We start from the raw sequence: 19,829 nt of genomic DNA on the forward strand, positions 1-19,829 counted from the left end.
TCAGCACATGGCTTACAGAATCGGTATTTTACCATGGAATACAAATCCATGGTAAAATACTGATTCCTGTGTACATGCACATCTGTGCATGTACACATGTGCCATGTGACAGACAGACGTGCCCTTAGGGCATGTCTGTGTGCCACATTGCACACATGCCCGTTTTGGGGGTGCTAGAGGGTGTCAAAGTGACACCCCCTGCACCCTTGCCAAATTTGGTATTTACCGATTCGGTAAATACCGATTCGGTATTTGACTTTAATCCTATGGGCTTCAAAGGCCCATAGGATTCAATAGCAAATACCGATTCGGTATTTACCTTATCGGTAAATACGGAATTTGTAAGGAATCGGTAACGAATCCAGATGTTGGGACCTACATCCCATTTACCGATTTTGAAATGCCGAATCTGTAAAATTCGATATTTCAAATTTGGTAAATGGGATTTACCTATATCGGGCCCCATGTGTACTTTCAAGGGCATTCCTCACCCCAGATGTTGGATCGATTGATGTGCAACTTCAGACATGAGGCCATCCACCTCAAAAAGGCACCTTAGACTCCCCCAAGAATCCCACCAACTTTGGGCAACCCGAGAGTGTGTGAAGGAGCCCGCCCTCACCCCCTTTGCATTCTACAGCTCCTGGGGCACTCATCCATACTTGTCCTCCCATCTTAGGTAGAAGCTGTGGCATGCAGTAAGACCTGTGCAGTACATGGAGCTGAATCACCTGAACCGGGCTCTGACTGCCACCTCCCTGGATGATTGAAGTGCCTCATCCCATCCCCCCTCGTCCATCCCCCCGTCCATACACATTTTTGGTATTATCTCAATCAGAAACAATTTCATTAAAATGACCATTGACTGAGGAAAAAGAACGTGTGCATCTTTACTAATCGGCACAGACGAAATATAGACCAGTTAATGACAATAGCACCAGCAAAATGATGGAATTAATCTCAGCCACTGACAATCATTCATTCAGGGGCACATTCGAGGCCATCATTTTTCACCCTCTATTCCATGGTGGGCAAAGACGAGCCACAGTCACATCAATCTGGATCCTGCTCGTCCAGCCCAAACTGTCCAGCCCAAACTGTCCAGCCAGGCCCTGCAGATAGCAATGCAAGCAACCTCAGACCAGTATCGGCCTACTCAACCTAGGTATAACTTGAGCCCTGTGACAGTCAGTACAGAACCACCTATATCCGGACATACCCGTCACACTTAGAGCGTCTACTGCCGCAAACATCAAGGTGATGGAGGGAATGCCTAAATAATCACAGTCACTGTCAATTGCCCAGCGCCACATTCCAGTCAATGGTTTTTCACTCGCTAAGCCACTCTCAAGAGGAAACAGCCTCATGCAAGCCTTGGTCCTTGGCTGGTTTGTGAATGGCTGGTCTCAGTCTAGAGTGGTGAGTGTAACAAGGGTACTCCCGAATTTGATTTTAGGTCTAGAGGAGGGAGAAAAGACAAAAACTACAGAAAAGTACCTCTAATCTGACCTTTTTACTTTCCAAAAATGAATAAATCTAAACATTTCAAAGAATGCAACACTTATAAAAAGTATTCAGGCAGACATATTATTCATACATTTTTTTCTATTTATTTTCGCTTTCATGAATCAAAGTAAGAAACCATTTTTTATATGGCATTTTTTAGCATTTTTTACAGTACAATTTTAATATTTCAGTGCTAGAAATTCATTAAGTGCAGTGATAAACTTTGTATGAACCCCACATATTGAATAAAAAGTGCTGACAGTCTCACCGTCATTCATTCCACATCACTCTCACAAATATAACATACTCATACAAAGTTTATCACTGCACTTAATGAATTTCTAGCACTGAAATACAAAAATTGAGCCCTATACACCTGAGATCCACGCACAAGAAAGAAAAAGAAACAAGGGAATTAGTAACAAACCTTGTACCATCAAGATAAAGAGATGTGAATATATAGGGGCATATTATCAAGGGGGTTTATCTCCGCTTTTTTGGCTTTAAAAGCCAAGAAAGCGGAGATAAAATTATCTCCCTATTACCAAGCTGTCGCTAACACCAGTTAGCAACAGCTAGTAGGAGATAGCGACCATCTTGGGCCCCGCTTTGCATGTCAGTGCTATTTATCACTAATGACATGCAAAGTGGGCGTGCCAAGATGTTAGCGACTGGAAACAGTCGCTAACATCGCTAGCTCCTATTACCAACTTTTGGAGATATTCACGCTAAGCGCGAATATCTCCAAAAGCTAACACCTGCCCTGAGCAGTTCTTAGCCATGTTATCCAATGGGAGGTGGATAACATGGCTAAGAGCATTAGCTCGGTAATGCATGAATATCGCTGACTTTTCAGCGATATTCATGCATTGCGGCCGATTTTTATCGCTTAGGAGATAAACCTTGATAAAAGCAAGGTTCCTAAGCGATAAAAATCGCCGCAGCTCGGCGATAAAAATATCGCCGCTAAACCAACATAGCGATAATTGTCGCTAGTTGTTGGTAATATGCCCCATAGTTGTGTAGATATATCGAGATTCTCAGCTGTATTACCTTTCTATGTTGTTGTTACTGTTTTTTGTCACTAGTATGAGTATGTATGTATTTGTGAGAGTGATGTGGAATGAATGACGGTGAGATTGTCAGCACTTTTTATTCAATATGTGGGGTTCATACAAAGTTTATCACTGCACTTAATGAATTTCTAGCAGTGAAATATTAAAATTGTACTGTAAAACTTCCAAAAAAATGGCATATAAAAAATGGTTTCTTACTTTGAGTCATGAAAGCAAAAATAAATGGAAAAAAATTGATGAATAATATGTCTGCCTGAATACTTTTTATAAGTGTTGCATCTTTTGAAATGTTTAGATTTATTCATTTTTGGAAAGTAAATAGGTCAGATTAGAGGTACTTTTCTGTAGTCTCAATCTAGAGTGGCTCAGCGGGCAAAAAACAATGGACTTCAATAAAACCCAGAGTTAATACCTGTCCCTGAGATTAATTAAAGCATTACACCCATGACGTGTGTTTTCCTCAAGCGATGATTAGGCTTGTGAACAATAAAATCGAAGCAGCAAACGCACAAATCAAAACGCGCCCAGCGGCTGTTGTACAGCGCACACCATTCATGACGCTGCCGATGGACGCTTCTCCCCTCAAACAGTGACCACAGTGATCCAGCTCAGGCCCCAGTACTCACCGTAAGAGGCCGGCCGGTCCGCGTGCACGGAGAGGTTGTAGTACTTCAGAATGCAGTCTTCCGCCATGTATCGGCTCACCAGACCCTCCTGTGAAAGAAGCGTCACAGTTCAGAGGTAAGGGCAGCTGTAATCTTTTGCATGGTCGAATACTTAAAATCATTACATGTAGACAATTAAAATCAGACTTAGCAAAGTATCATATTAGAAAGTATTAGTAAAATCACTTAAAATATAACATTCAATGATATGTCTGGCACAACTGGTTGACTGGGACCAAGCAAGTGTGTTACAGTGTATGTAATGTCTTGCAGTTTGGACCCTTTGCATCTTGCTGGTTTGATGCAGCAGGTTAGCCTCAGGAACAAAGACTCCCCTTATACCTTTCCAGGAGATGGATGTTCTTTTTGTTACATAACTTAAAGCTGTTTTCAGGCTTCTTACTGTGTTGATTTAGAGTTAATGTGAAATCTATGTAGTTTCTTGTTCTTGGAGACACTACTGTAGGCCGGGGTCTACGGCTTAATAGTTAGTGTTGATACTTTTTGTTGTGTTTGACAAAGCAGTACAAATTAGAAAGATACATATCCCCACCCTGGCTTGGGTCTGTGTAGTTTTGGAGGAAAAACACCGATCTGAGGCTTCTCTGCAGTGTCTGAGGCCATTAGTCCTGCATAAGGGGGTCAGCAAGCGGCGTCGTTCGCTTGCCATGTTTGGGCAGCGACACAGCAAGTGGAGCCAAGATTCTCGGTGGTAATTGCATAGACGACAAGTGGCTGAATCATCCCGCCTTGCCCAGGCTGGGTTAAAATCCACTATGGGCAGTGCTAGAAGCCTCATATCAGTGATTTCCCTTTGTGCCTGGGCAGTCAATGATTGCTTGAAGTACGGCTGGGTCTTCCCAAGGATGTAGGTAGCATCCAATACAGTAAAGTTGGATCTGTGGCGAAACCTTCGAATGTCTTGTTTGTATGAAAGTATCTTTACCTGCATGTTCGCTGTTTGTTTCTAGGCTGGAACTAACTGCTATTTCCCAGTTACGCAGATTGTACTTGTACTTTATGTCTTTATTGGGCAAATGTTGCCATAAAAGGCTCTGTGGTATTATACTTGCACCTTCCAAAGCTTTGCCCAGGCCAGCCATGTAGAGGTTTAAAAGGAGGGGAACCAGCACGCAGCTTGTTTGAGACCATTGTTGTTTGGCACTTTTCCTGTTGCGGTCATTAGGCTAGTTTTTATGTGCAGCCATGTCCCCTGATATAGCGCTATTTTAGCCTTGAAAAGCTGTTGGGGGATTCCCTGTGTGTCTAGTTTCTCCCACAATTTTCTCCAGTCCACCCAGTCAAAAGCTGCCCTGTAGTCTACAAAACAGCAAATTAAGGCGGGGTGGGGGAGGAGGGTGACAGGTCTCCCGATGATATAATGTTATCCGTGGTGGAGCTTTCGGGCCTAAATCCAGATTGAAAACAGGGTAGAATGCTGTAGTCTGATGCCCAGGCTTCCAGTTCTTCCATTAATATTTGGGCATAAGCTTTTGCTTCAAGATCTGATAGAGCAATGAGCCAGTAATTATTTGGTTTTGAGCGGTCAGCTTTTTTGAAAATTGGGAAGAGTATTGACCCTCTCCATGATGGTGGAATCATTAAAGTGGCAAAGGTGTAGTTGAAAAGTGGTGTAAGAAATGCTGTCCAGACAGATTATGCAGAAAGATTGTGATGATTTAAATATGGTGGCTGGGACCCCATTAGGCCCTGGTGCTCCATCATTCCTCATTTTTTTATTGTGCCAGTTACTTTGGCTTCTGAGATGCGGGTATTTTGCTGGGCCAAGCCGGGTGCAGTAGGTGGTAGGTGGTATGGTGTATTTGCTGTGTCCTGAGTGTTAGAGTACACCTGCTTTGCATAGTTAACCCACTCTTGGTCCGCCACACTGGACTCCTTTGTCTGGCCATTATTGCTAAGGTTATTGATGTACTTCCAGACTTGAATATGGCCGCATTCTTGGAGGAGGGTGAAGATTTTCCGCCTTTCTGCTTCAATGATCTTTGTTCTTTGCTACCAGCCTATCTTTCTATAGACCGCTCTAGGTGCTGAAATTGTTTGGCCTTGGCAAGTTTTATCTCCTCTTCTCCTTGCCTTCAGGGCCTTTAGAAGGCATATTGGTAGGTATAACTGTGTTCTCTACTTTGAAGACGTGATTGATATAGATGGTAAGGACAGGAGAGTGCACACACCCTATCTGACTAAAGACCTGTATCATTTCAGTACACAACCGTCTTTTGAAATCATTTCTGATTTGTTGTACTTTTACAAGACATTTAACAAATAAAAGGAGACATTTAGGGCCAGATGTAGGAAGGCTATTACTGGTCGGTAACGGTCGAAATTAACGAATTTCGGCCGTTGCTGACCGGTAATAGGCTTTTCTGATGTAGGGGCCGAAATTAAGGATTCGGTAATTTAAGGAATCGGTAAATTACCGATTTCGTAAATACCGATTCGGTAAATTACCGAATTCATAATGTAGGGAGCACTTAATTGAGTGCTTATCCCATGTTAGGATTCGTTATTTACCACCAACTACAAGTTGGTGGTAAATAACAACAAAAAAAGCTATTTTATACAAATTGCTTCAGTGCCATGTTGCAGACATACATGCCCTAGGGCATGTATGTCTGCAACATGTGCACCAACACACAATTGAGGGGTGCAACAGGGTGTAAAAGTGACACCCTGCCACCCTTCAATGTTTTCCCCCTTTTACCAAATCAGTATTTACTGATTCGGTAATTGGCATTCATTTCTATGGGCCTCGGTAAATATCGATTCGGTAAATACCGAATTTTACCGATTTGGTAAAATTTACCGAAAAATTACCTACATACTATTTACCTATTCTTAAATACCGAATCGGTAAAATCTGTATTTAAGAATAGGTAAATAGTATTTACCTACATCTGGCCCCTTATGACTAAAAGAATTTACGGTGGCTTCCACAAGTTCCAGCATTGATTCCTAGAGCCAGCCACATGTCTGGAAGTTTTATCTCAGGGAGCAAATTCTCATTTGGTCCATGGACTCCCTACAATTCAGATAGCCCTTTCCAAACCATCCAGGCCCTGTTGTCCAAACCAGGCCAGGTCTTTCTTCTCTGAGATGACTGCTTCTGGAGTCCCGAAACAGGTTCGAAGCAGCATGTCTCGCCCATAAAGCACTGGACATGAAAAATCCCAGCTACCTGGCACAAAAACTAAAAAGCTCTGGTGGCATGAGAAAAGTAAGGAGCAAATGCATTCTAAATGCTTAAAAACCCTTTGGGTTAGAATCCCATCAAGAGATCTTGGGCAAAGTTCAAGCCACTTTTGGGCATACACTTCTTGTGCCCCGCCCATAATATCTTCAAAATAACCCTCAAGGGCCAAGTAGACATTATCTGCCATAGCGCCTAAATCTGCATGCAGGCGGCTTGGCCTCCTGATGGAGCTGTGTGTGTGTGTGTGTGTGTTATTCATCAGAAGAAGATCCTGCATGGCCAAGAACTCAGGGGCAGGGCATCTCAGGAGGTTGAGGGAATAGTGCCATGATCCATTTAAATGAAGCCTTACACAGTAATCTTTATTGAAGGAAGGTGCAGAGTATTCAGGTACACATAGCTCTGCATGGATGTCTTCCATGGAAAATCAGGGTAATTCTGTTCAATGTTGTCATATTACTCATGCTACGTCTTAACAGCTTAAAGTGTCATTTAGCATTAACATTTGCTAGTAACATACAAGGTTATTCCAGTACAATGTTACAAGTTCAAAGTAGGGATACTGAAAAGGGTTTATTTCAATATGTACTCCAGTATCGCTGGATCACATCACATGGCACTTCCCTGCATCTGTGGCGCTGACCCAAATGCCATCAAGATTATGAGCAGGATGAAGGGTCATTGTGGCTACCAATTTAAGCCATATCACATCTGGCTCTTATATATAGTCTAAAAAGCTTTTTTTTTTAAATCTCCGTTTGGGGCCTCCATAAACCTTAACTATGATTCTGCAAACATTCATTCAAACATGTTGCAGTTTATTGAGGTCCCAAAGATAGATTTTTTGACTTTTTAGTTGGCAGTTTCAGGCGGGATTGTTCCTATGAGGGACAGGGTCAAGACTGATTTGCATATGAATGGGTCTGAACTGGGGTGACAAAGTGAGCTAAAGAAGGATGACGGATTCAAACCACATCTGTGACTGAGGGTGAGTGTCTGAAAAGTTTCAGCACTCTGTCCATCATCTCCTTGTGTTTCCTTTCCTCCTACAAGATTCATGCCACCATACAGCACAGAGACAGCAACAACTGAGGTGGTCGACAAAACTCAACAATGCTATCTCATCTTCCTAAATCCTTATGCAACATTTGACACTGTCATGCACTGAATCCTTCTTAGATCCCCCTTAAATGACAGCAGCATACAATGATTTGCTTCCTGCCTTACCAACAGGCCCGGATGAAGTTTAGAGAAGATCCCACTTACATGGGGCTCCATCTGTGACAGGTCATCAGCAAAACTCAATGAAGTTGCTTGGTAAACAACATGCTGACATTGAAATCAAGATTTAAATTTCAAGATGCACAGGTAACACCCAGCTCTGTCTGAAGTCCTTATCTCACAACTAGAGCAACTTCCTAAGGAAATGCCTCTCTAGAATCCAGTCTTGGGCATACCGGGCATATCTGCAACTCAGTTGGCTCAACAAATGAATTTTACTTTAGCAAATTTTGCCATAAGTTCAATACTGACTTTCATTGATGAACATTGAAGAATTCAGCTCACATCTCTGAGAAACCACCTAATACTCTACATGCCATATTGACAGTAACCTCAGATTCAAGACACAATAAAAACATCAGACAAAATGGTACTAGATCCGCTTACATTGCAGAATCAAGAAACACTACTCAGACCTGACTTCAGAAGATCAGTACATGCACAGGTCCAGTCACATCTGGAAAGGCACAGTGACATATCGGCAGGCAGTCTGACACTGATAAACATCCTCCATGCAGCTGTACCACTCCCCAAGAATCTTTGGACCAGATCACCCCCAGACTTAATAAACTTCACCGGCTGCCTTCCAGCATGCATCATGTTCATGTCTTCTCCATCACGTTCATGGCTTTGACCTCAGGCACACCACAACACTTAAAAAGCAGCATCAATGTCTCCTTCCCAATGCACGCCGCAGGTTTACTGACAAGAAGTGCAAGTAGCAGAAGACTATGACAACACTTCTGTTATGCCCTCAGGACCTTGAGCTCCAGGTACTAACAGATACCTTCTACAGTTCTGAAAGGAGTTGACGTTTCATTATTCAAGTAATATCTTCTCTGTAGCAATTGAGTTTTACTTCTCCGTCTTATAATAATGAACCCCAAACCCCAATTTGAGTCACTCCACTATCCTCTTGTCTACCTTGTCAGACCTCTGCACAGTACCTCTTAGCTTTATTGCCAGCTTTGCCGTTCAATAAGTATACATAGATGCATTTTTACTAACGGTGGTAACAAAGACTGTATGACCAGGTTTTCTTGCTGGACACTCTATTGTCAATTAACAACTTTCTATATCATTATCAAAACTTTTGGTCAACAAAGAGTAATGCACAAAAATGTATATATTATCAGTTTTCAAGAAAAAAAGCAATTTCAGGTAGATCCTCTCTCTAGGTCAAAATATCCTTGGACTATACTTTCAATTAATGGTGTCTGTGAAAGTCTGTAAATCAATAGTTTTCTATTCCACTCCCACACGGTGGCATATCAATATTTATGAGGAAAATAGAATCATTTATACTCACAGGATCCATCTCACAGAGGTAGGCCATGTTGAACTGGGCGGCACTGAATCCAGCCTCTGCTGCTTGGATGTAGTGCAGAAGAGCCTTGGGCCTACAGAGAAAAGCCGGGTGAGGCATTTTTCATCACGTACATATTCACAATGAATACAAGCAACACACTTTTCCTTCTGTGTGATTTCCCAGGGATCACAGACTTTAGGTTTAATCTGTCCATTTTTCACTCTAAATTCCAAAACATCATGCATGATAGAAATGCATATATGAATTTCAGTATCATAACATAGGTCCAAGTAGCTCATGTCATAACTGGAGGCTCCTCCCTTTGAGAGACCACTGCTTTATGCAAAAACCTTATATAGCCATGAGGCAGCCAGCCACAGTGAAGCTGCAGGGGTCAGTTTCCAAATTCTGCAGATGGTCCATCCATTTGCCCAGTTGTTTTCAATCCATGAAGCCAGATCCACCAACTTTCTAACACTTCCTGTTCATGTTTATTCAGGTATCTTGACACCCAGGCCTGTGGGTTCCTCAAGGTTCATGGCCATTCACTTTGTTGCTTCACTTGGACGGAAAGTGAGAAAGAGAGAGAGAGTGAGAGAGAGAGAGAGAGAGAGAGAGAGAGAGAGAGAGAGAGAGATACCCATCTGGTGGCTGAAGTTGAAAATGTGAAAACAGCCTTGAATCAATATTGGCAATTCTCTGTCTCAAAATGATGTGATCTCAGGCAAATATTTCATTCACAGACGATCCGTTTTCTTTATATTCACACATGAGCGCTCTTGCTAAATATTTGAGTTCAGGATGTGCACTGTACAAGAATCTTTAATTTTTTTTTAATAGACTATGGTGTTAATCTATTTATAATAACATCCTAAGCACTTTTAAGGTTCACATTACTTTTGACTTGCCACTTAGTTAATTAATAACATTGCCATTGGGGGAAGTGCCATGAATGTTTCCAAAAACTGTCACTTTTAAATATTTGTCTATGCAGTGATATAATCTGATGTACTAAGGTGAAACACTTCCGCATGATACAGAAATACTTTTCTGACTTTTGAAGAGATTGTGTCATCGTTTTATATTATTGTTGTTGCAAGCTATGCATGCCAAACCTTTTCATGACTCAACCTGTGCACAGACTCTTGGAGCTAAGCCAGACCCATGGCTTGGCCCACCAGATGAATTTTCCTGTTTTCTCTCCTCTATTTACAAATCTGGCTTAGTACATGGGGCCGGCAGTCCCTTGATAAAATGATTTCCAAAAGGTGTAGACTCCAATCATGAAGTCCTCTCTACATGCAACAATTTGACAGCTCTATTATCGAGACATCTTTTAGCAGAGATGAAGAGTGTGTGCAGTGAGTATACTTTTAAAATAAGTGATAAGGGGCAGGGACTCCAGTCCATTTTTTTGTATGTGACCTTAGCCATGAGTTCCTATGGAGATCTTCCAGGTCCTGGTAAAGCAGGCAGAGGCGTATCTTTGAAGGAGGGGGAGTGACAACCCTTAAAGGTTTTCTTGGTTTGATGGTTGGGTCAGGACCTTGAATCAGGTCTACTGTGTCTGTGTTTTTCTTGTTGTTCTCATTTCAGTAAGATGTTTTAACTTGTTCTTTTTCGTAACAGGATTTTAAATAACTATATGTACTGACTGGTTTATTTAAAAAAGTAGTAAATCGCCAACCACGCAAATATTGCTTGAATGGGTGAAAAATTAATACTTTTTTGGAATTCACAAACATTGTCATTAGTAGGCTTGGAAAGCTGTGCCAGTCTCAAGTTTCCTGGCAGACTTCTGGCAATCGAACACCCAAAAGGTGGTGAGATGAATGCTTGCAGATAGTCTAACCAGTGGCAATCGCTCAGGTAGCATTCCAACCCATTGTTTTTTGCCCACTATGCCTCTCTAGACAGAGGTCCACCTAATGCAAATCAGAACTGACCCTGTTCCACATGGAAACAGCCATCCCAAACCTTGGACATCTCACCCCTCCACCCTGCTGTCCACTCCTTTTCAGTTGGGACATTTGAGAAGCACACCCACCAAAATCTCACTGACTAAGCTACACCCCAGCAGCTTTTGTGTCTGTTGTGAGAGCTCTTGTCATTGATATATCAAAAGGAAGTATTATGAAACATATAAAGAGAGTTTTCTGTGGTTCAGCCCTGTCCAACCATTGGCTTTCATGTGTTTTTCATTGTTGGATATTGTGGTGCCCGGAAGATCATGAAGGGCATGACACTTTGAGGATATTAGATCAGGTAATCCATTTGTTAAACTGCAGGTGCAACATGCAAACAAAACAGGTGATGGACAGAATGTGGATCAATGTCACACATGGTACAGGTCATTCACCCCAGGTGCAACATGACCTGTACCTTGAAACTGGGCTCCAGTGTATTTTCTTTGATGGCACAATTGCATTTTCGTTTCAGATTTATGACTTTAGTGCTTGCTGTTTATATACTGAAGCCTATCATAAAATAGGGGCAATGTGATAGCCACCAATCATCCATTTGTTTTATTTTGCTCTCATGATAACATTCAGAAAGCTTAATTTAAACAATTAACATAGATAACTTTGTTGTTAAGCCTCAAGTGGTGACTAACTCATGAACATTCTGTACGTCAATTAGCTCACTTTCATATTCATAAATCAACAGTAAACAATTTCAAACACGGGTGTGAATTTCTCAAATTATAAACTCATTATTTGTGAATAAACAAAATAGGGAACATAGAATATACTAATAGAACACAATGACGGAGGTTGATGAATTATATAAGGAAGTTGAAACCTTCAAGTCATTAGTGTCAACATATATTCCAGAATAATAACAAAATGGAAAATGAGTCTGAAACAAACAGAAAACTATTCCTTGAGTGGTAAATCTCTACGGGAAAAAGACGAGCGTGTCGACATTTCCGTCTTGGTGGCAGATATGCCCGTTAGACCATCTTCAGGACAATGAAAGAAGAGTAATAATCGACCCTTATGTTTGGTCACACAAATGTATAGAGCCAGGTGAATCCCAAAAATTTTGTAGACTTCCAGGTCACAAACACAGGAATAGAAACTTATTGGATGGCTTGGTAAGTGTCCCCACGAATGGACATAAAAAAACGAAGTCCAAACAGATCTGCTACAAGTGGCACTCGCTTCCTTCTAGCGACACATGTGGGGCAACGCTCCTACGGGATACCGCTGTGACTACAAACGGCATACATGTGTATGCCATTTGTACTCTATTGTAGTTTCTATTCCTTTGTTTGTCTGTCTCAGTCTGTTAGTTGGTGTGTAAGAGGCTGCATGGGTTGGTGAGTAACTACATGAGTGTCTATATGGGTTATTGATTGGTTGCCTGAATATCTGTATGGGTGCCTGAGGGTCTGTGTGGGTGGGCGGTGGGTGTATGACTCTGTGCATAGATGTGTGAGGGGGTGATTCACTGGGTATATGGGTTCAAAAGTGAATCTGTGAGGGGCTGTATGGGTGGGTGAGTGTGTATATGGGTGTGTTGGTGAGTGAATTGATGTCTCAGTGGTACATGTGTGAGTAGCTACATATGTGTAAGGCAGTATATGTGAGTGTTGGAGTATATAAATCCATATGTGTGAGAGTGAGTGATTGTGAGATTGGCTATATGGACAAGTGTGTGTTTGTATCAGTGATTGTATAAGAGAGTAAGTATGTGTTAGTATCTGTATGAATAAAAGTGAGGTGGTACGTGTATAACTGTATAGGTGAGTAAATGGGAGCGTGATTGATTCTTTGCATGACTGACAAGGTGTGTGAGTAACTCTATGGATGAGTGACAGTGTGTGAGGGTCTGTATAGGTGCATGAGTGCATATAAGTGCAGTATTGAAGAGTGACTGCATGTATGAGTGACTGAGTGAATCATTGGATGTGTGTGTAGACGTAGGAATCAGTGAGTGGGTATCTAATAACTGGTATTGGTGTGTCTATGGTTTCGAAAATGGTACTCTGTATTTTAGAGTGGGTGTGTCAAAGGTTATATTAGGGTGTGATGAGGTGCATCAGATTATCATGTGGATGATGTCATCAGTGATGTCATTTGAGATGTCATCTGTGATATCACTGACCATGTTGTGAATGATGTAATATGTAACGTCATCAGCAGTGCAGTGCGGGGGTTCGAGTTATAGTTAGCTTAACTAACTATAGCGGCCGACTTTCTCTGGTTTTGTACAAGTGAAATGTCCAACTAACTATGACGTTTCTAAGGTTTTTTAAAGTGCTAATTTCTAACTATAGTGTCCCTGAAACCAATGTTTTTTTCAGTGAATGTCAAAGGTTTTTTAAATGCTAATTTCTAACTGTAAGGTCCCTGAAACCTGTGTTTTTTTCAGTGAATTTCTAACGTTTTGTAAATGCTCATCATCAATAAAACTTTATTTCGGTCAATTTGACAATGAAAGCATATATACAATAACATACATTTCGTTTGGATCTTAATTAAAAGAATAAAAAAAATCCATTTGTCATATGGCAATGTATGTATAACACATGAATGTAACCCACAAACAGTCTATATTACAGTCAGTCCAAGCTCATTAACTACATTAAAGTGCATGTGCAGTATGTATGTGCAATTTACAGTGTTGGGCTTGTTAAGCCCATGCTCTAAACCACAGGTCAGCCATTATATTCATTTTTTTGTTGTAAAATGCTTGTATCTTTCAATTAAAAACTGTAAGCATGAGCATACACCCACGCCCAAGGACCACAATTCAACTTGTTGACAGTCCTACGCACTGATGCACTATTCATCAAGCTAAAAATACATAAACAAAGTGATTAAAAAAGCTCATAAAATTCATAAATATTACCTACAAATAAAAAGGCATCCAAAGTCCATTTAGGGGTCAGCTCCAAGAGTAGTCTGCGTGTGCACCACATAGAAAATAAAAAGCCTGCTACTGAACCTGCTACAGGGAGGCATGCATCATATTTCAATATCCTAAAAGCCTCTGAGCAATGCCTGGTTCCCAAGTTTCTGCATATCTGGATCAGCCAATGTTTTCTCGCTTTCTTGTACCCAGGGCAGAAGAAAAACACGTGGTATTCTGTCTCTGCAGCGTTGTTACAGGCCGGACAACGAAGAGTTTCTAAGCCTGCCCATTTGTTTATAAATGCACGCTGTGGCAGCACCCCATGCCTAAATTGCAAATATAGCTTCCTTGCAGCCGCTGGCTTGATTTCATCCAGTACAGACTCTAACCTGTACTGCTCTTTGATTTCGAGAAAAACTGCAGTAAGCTTGTCACAGTCTAATAAATGGCTCCCCTGTAGGTGAGCCAATTTGTTCTCCCAATAACAATCCTTTAATTCCTTCCTTGACATTGTTGGGCAAGTTATTTCTGGTCTATCCTGCACATTACTCCTTCCCCTACTCAGAAGAGTATCGCGGATAAGGTATTCTCCCATGGTAGTCTCCCCACCCCTGGGTATACTCACCACCTCTCTTAGTTCTTCCCTGTACTCAGCCAGTTGTGGAGTAACCCACAAACGTCATCAAAATAAGAGAGGTCTGAGAGCAGCTTCTTCCGCAATTGATCTGACTCCCAGATCCAGTCGAAGCGCTATGACGGGGAGCTGTGAGGGAGGCCAAATAGTTGCCTGGCAAAGGTGTTTTCAGCTTTTGTTAGACTGTCAGAATGACAGTGTCCCCAGATTTCTGCCCCATATAAAGAAGCACCTCTAGCTTGAGCCTTGTATATTTCTACTACCGGACCCATAGCTTTATGAATAGAGTTTCGGAATACCTTTGTCAGGCACCCCTTTTTCTGGGCTAACTCCAAACTGTCTTTTTTAATTTGTGCTCCCCAGTCCATTATTTCTGTGATCGTAATGCCGAGATACTAAAAGACAGACACCCTCTTTAGAGGTCTGCCCTTAAAGCATGGGTTTGGTCAGGTACTATTGCCTGAGTTAAACTCCATAATTTTTGTTTTTTGTAGGTTGATCTCAAGCCCGCTTTAAATTTGTTAGGAACCCTCTGTATACCCATAGGTGTTTTTGAAAGTAACAGTATCGTCGGCAAACATCATGGCCGAGACTTTATGGTTAGCCAACCTAGGTGCAACTGTATCCTTCTCTGCATTCAAAAATTCAACTAACCCATTTATAAATAAACAAGAGAGAGTCGGGCAAGGACAAACCCCTGGCAGACACCTCTATCTACAAGGATAGGAGTGGTGAGTTCCCCGTGTTTGCCAAACCTTATTTGTATGAAATGTCCTTCATGTAACCACCTCAGAATTTTGCAGAAAGAGGCAAAAGAGCTGCAGAAAAATGCAAGAGAGGTGCAGGAAGAGTAAGGAGAGGTGCACAAAGAGGCAAGAGGGGTACAGAAAGAGGCAGGAGGGATACAGAAGGAAGCAAGAGAAGTGCAGAAAGAAGCAACAGAGGTGCTGAAAGAGGCAAGAGGGATGCAGAAAGAGGCAAGAGAAGTGCAGAAAGAAGCAACAGAGGTGCAGAAAGAGGTAAGAGAGGTTCAGAAACAGGCAGGAACGGTGCAGAAAGGAGGAACAGGGGTGCAGAAAGATGCAAGAGGGGTACAGAAATGTGTAAAAGAGATGCAGAAAGAAGCAAAAGGGGTGCAGAAAGAAGCAAAAGGGGTTCAGAAAGAGGCAAGAGGGATACAGAAAGAAGGAAGAAAAGTGCAGAAAGAAGCAACAGAGGTAATGAAAGATAAGAAGGGTACAGAAAGAGGGAAGAAGGGTGCAAAAAGAGGCAAGAGGGGTACATACAGAAGCAAGTAAGGTGCAGAAAGAGGCAATAGAGGTACAGAAAGAATCAAGAGTAGTGCAAAAAGTAGAAGAGATTTGCAGAAAGAGGCAAGAGAAGTGCAGACAAAGAAAGACATATGCAGAAAAAGCAACAGTAATGCAGAAAGAGGCAAGAGAGGCGCAGAAGGAAGCAAGAGTGGCTTGCACACCATTAGTACCAATTTAACAACCACATTTAGCAATAAATTCTAGGTTTGCAGAGGGCCTTCCACCACGCTGCAGCACTTAACACTTGTAACACCGCTCCTGGCACACTGCAGCTCGGGGGATTGAGTCCACTTGTGTTCTGAGGTCCTCAGGACACAAGAGGACATCATTACACCACCAGCAGTGCGCCAAGAGGCGTATTTGCAGAGTGGTGTAAAAAGGGGCATAGCCTCATACCACCTCACTGCAATCCAGAAGTGTGGCACTTACTGGAGGTACCTGGTAGGCTAGTTGGCCCCCAGGGACCCTCAATATTTAAGGAGACTTAATTCCCCATCTTAGAATGCGCCAGGGTGCGCGTTTGTCGAGTGCTGCAAGGAGGGAGCAGGGCATCCGGCAAGATGCCAGCTTTAAAAAAAAAATATTTTTAGAAGGGGGCTGTCCCCCCCCCCTTCTTATAGTATTTTTGGGGTCCTGGGGACCCCATTCCCCAGGGCCTGACCTTTTTTTAATTTATTTAAATGGGAAGTGGGCCTGATTTCGGCCCTGGGACCCCATACTCCAGGGCATGGCCTCCTTTTTAAAAATATATTTATAGAAAAAGGGGGTCACGTGGACTCCCTTCCCTGGGCCACTATTGGCCCCAGGGACCCCATCACCCGGGGTTTGGCCATTATTAAAAATATTTTTCTTTGAGGAGGGAGACCTTGCTGATTTTGGCCTGGGTACCCCATCTCCTGGGGCCCAGCCATTCTTTTTTCTTTAAGTAAAGTGAGGGGACCGCATGGCCCCACTCCCGGGTCACTTCTGGCCCGCAGGACCCCATTCCCCAGTTACCGTTGGGGACTGTGGGGAAAGCCCCAATGCCTGCAGTTACTGTGGGGTAGCAGAATGCACACCTTCTTTATCCATTTTCTCCATATTTTTTCATTTTAATCCATGTTTGCGTGCCGACTGTAAGCATGCTTTACCTCAAAGCACGTGAGTGATACTCAGTAACAATTGCAGCAACATAGTGTTGCTGCAATGGGAGCCCCAATGCCCCCATGGCCCCAGCCACCTCACACCTCCTGCGGGAGCCATCATTGCTTTTGAACAAGGTGAGCTGCTAACTTGCAGCTACCCTTGCTCAAAAGCAATCCTGCTTTGCTTCGTTGAAGCGAGAGCAGCTCTCGCTTCAATGAAGCAAAGCAGAGTTTGCTATGGCAGGGACGGAGCCATGCTCCGGCCCTGCCATACCAAACAGCACTGTCCCAGGGGGGGGGCACCCCAGGACATTGCAAGAGCCAGCCCTGTGTATTGGCGGTCCCCAGGGCCATCAAGGGCTCCAGTAGGGGGGCCGTGCAGCCCCCTTCCGCCATTTGCATAGCCCCAGGGAGTTGGTGGTCTCCGAGGTCCTCCTTAAATAAAATGTATGCCCCGGGAGGTGGTGGTTCCCGAGGCAGTGTGGGGAGGGCCAGGAGCCCCCCAATATTAATTTATTTTGAGCCCAGGGGAGGTGGCGGTCCCCGGGGCAGCAGCGGGGTTGCATGCCCCACGCATTTTTAAATAAAGCCCCAGGGAGGTGGCCGTCCCCGGAGCTAGGGGGTCCTGGTAGGCCCCCCACATCTTATTATACAAGCCCCGGGAAGGTGGCTGTCCCCGGGGCTGCAGAGGGGCCGCATGCCTCCCAGCATATAATTAGCATAGCCCCCCCGGGACCTGGACATTGCCCCAGGACCTGGCCCACCCAGGGGCTTACAGATAACAAAGCGCGGAAGACCGCGCTTTGTTTTTATTTCTTTTCTTAGCAGGATTCGCGCTCCCTGTGCGAATTCTGCCAATTAAAAAAAATAATGTTTTTTGGGCCTGGGGTCCCAGTGGGACCCCCTGAGCAGGCCTAGGGGGTCAGGGGGTTTCTACCCTGCCCCCTTTTCTTGTTTTGTATCCTTTTTTCACCCATTTTGTTGTCACAAGATGGCTGCTAACACTTCCTGATTTGGAGTGTTGACAGTGATTCAGAGTGAAGCTCATGCCCGGGAGAGTTCCCGACTCCTCCTCGGATGCTCAGATATTGATACATTTTTTACAAATTTCTCAGCAACCATTGAACAGATTTACAACATTTGAAATAAGCAAGCTTTCTGAACCAAGTCCTACCTTTTTGCCAAATTTGGTGTAATTCCATTTAGCAGTTCGAGCTGTAGCCTGTTTCAAAATTCCTATGGAAATTAACACGGAAAAACACGTTTTGGGACCACTTTTTTTCTCAGCCCCCACTTGACGAATTGCCCCTAAACATTCAAGACAGGAGCTGACCTGAGTGAACTACTAGTTTTGAAAATTTCACGAAGATTTGTCAAACGGCACCAAAGATATTGGCACATCAAAAAATGCTTTTCCTATGGAAACTAGGTTCTAACTATAACTACCTACTGTCGACCACCAGTAGGTAATCTATCTATCTATGTATCTATCTATCTACCTATCTATCTATCTATCTATCTATCTATCTATCTATCTATCTATCTATCTATCTATCTATCTATCTATCTATCTATCTATCTATCTATCTAATATCTATATATATATATTCCCCCACATATAAGCCAAGTGTCCGTGAGGCTCGAAATCAAGGGCGCGTTGGTGAAGCCGCACTCTGCAGCAAGCAGCTTAACTTCCACGACTAGGTCCAGCATGCACAATCACAACCGCCGGACACCAACACTGCAGCTCCAGTTTTTAGGTAAAGTTGTTGTTTATTTACGGGCTGTGACACGTTTTGGCAGGGTCTTCTGCCCTGTTCACACAAGGTGATATATATATATATACATACATACATACATATATTACCTACTGGCGATAGCCAGTAGGTATATATAGTTAGGATTAGCTACCATAGGAAATCTGCAACATTCTATTGGGAATAACTTTGGCGCCGGTTGAGGAATTTGAGTGTAATTTTCCAAAATTTTGGCCAGATCCGCTCCGCTCCTTCCCTGAAAGTTTCGGGGGGATTCGTGAAGTGGGGGGTGAGAAAAAAAGGGGGTCCCAAAACGTGTTTTCCCCATGTTAATTTCCATAGGACGGTCTGAGAAGTCTACAGCCTGAACCGCTGAACGGAATAACGCCAAACTTTGCAAAATTGTAGAGACTGGTACGCAGATGTGCTTTGCTATGTTTGATGAAAATTGCTCCAGTGGTTTTTATGAAAATTAACTTCAAAAACACATATATATCTGGGCGGTGCCTAACCGCATATCTCATTGTGAGATCTGATTGGCTTCATCCAAGAAGTGTTGGCAGCCATCTTGGGACCAATATACATGATAGCACCTCATTAAAAAGCATTGTAGTTAATAGAGGGTTTTAGGACTTTAGTTACATTATAAATCATTTGTTGATGGTACCATACTCATTTTAGGAATTGTGGTGTGTTCTAAGGTGATTTTACCATGTGAAAAAGCCTTCTGCTGGGATATCATGAATCATGTTTGAAATAAAACTATTATCTCATGCTTTTCCCACAGTGGTTTGGAAGGGGATCTATAAGCTAAACTGAAAGCATATTTTCTGTAAATTCACATTATCTTTCTCAGTCATGTGAGAATGAGTCTGACATTCTCAGTAAAACATGTACATCCAACAAGGACAGAGACCTGAAGCCATCTTGATTGGAATAAAGTGGCAACTCTTAAAACATTTAATTTAAAAAGGAACAAAATGATGTAATATGTGGCATCATCAGCAGTGGATTGCGGGTGCGCGAAACATAGTTAGTACAACTAACTATATAGGAGCAATTTCAATGGTTTTGTATGAGTGAAATGTCCAGC

At 42.7% G+C, this 19,829-nt stretch overlaps 1 protein-coding gene across 1 annotated transcript in view; it reads right to left on the bottom strand.

Moving 5' to 3' along the window:
* Positions 1-19,829, bottom strand: part of LOC147693543 (protein sel-1 homolog 3-like) — a 413,447-nt gene that overhangs the window by 29,571 nt on the left and 364,047 nt on the right. Inside the window, exons 19-20 of the mRNA XM_086933234.1 lie at positions 9,049-9,139; positions 3,209-3,296 (exon numbers count right to left, since the gene is read on the bottom strand). Of these exons, the coding sequence (XP_086789360.1) occupies positions 3,209-3,296; positions 9,049-9,139 (179 nt within the window). The remainder of the gene's footprint in view (positions 1-3,208; positions 3,297-9,048; positions 9,140-19,829) is intronic.

This window comes from Lissotriton vulgaris, chromosome 8 (assembly GCF_964263255.1).
Source record: "Lissotriton vulgaris chromosome 8, aLisVul1.2, whole genome shotgun sequence".
Lineage (NCBI taxonomy): Eukaryota > Metazoa > Chordata > Amphibia > Caudata > Salamandridae > Lissotriton > Lissotriton vulgaris.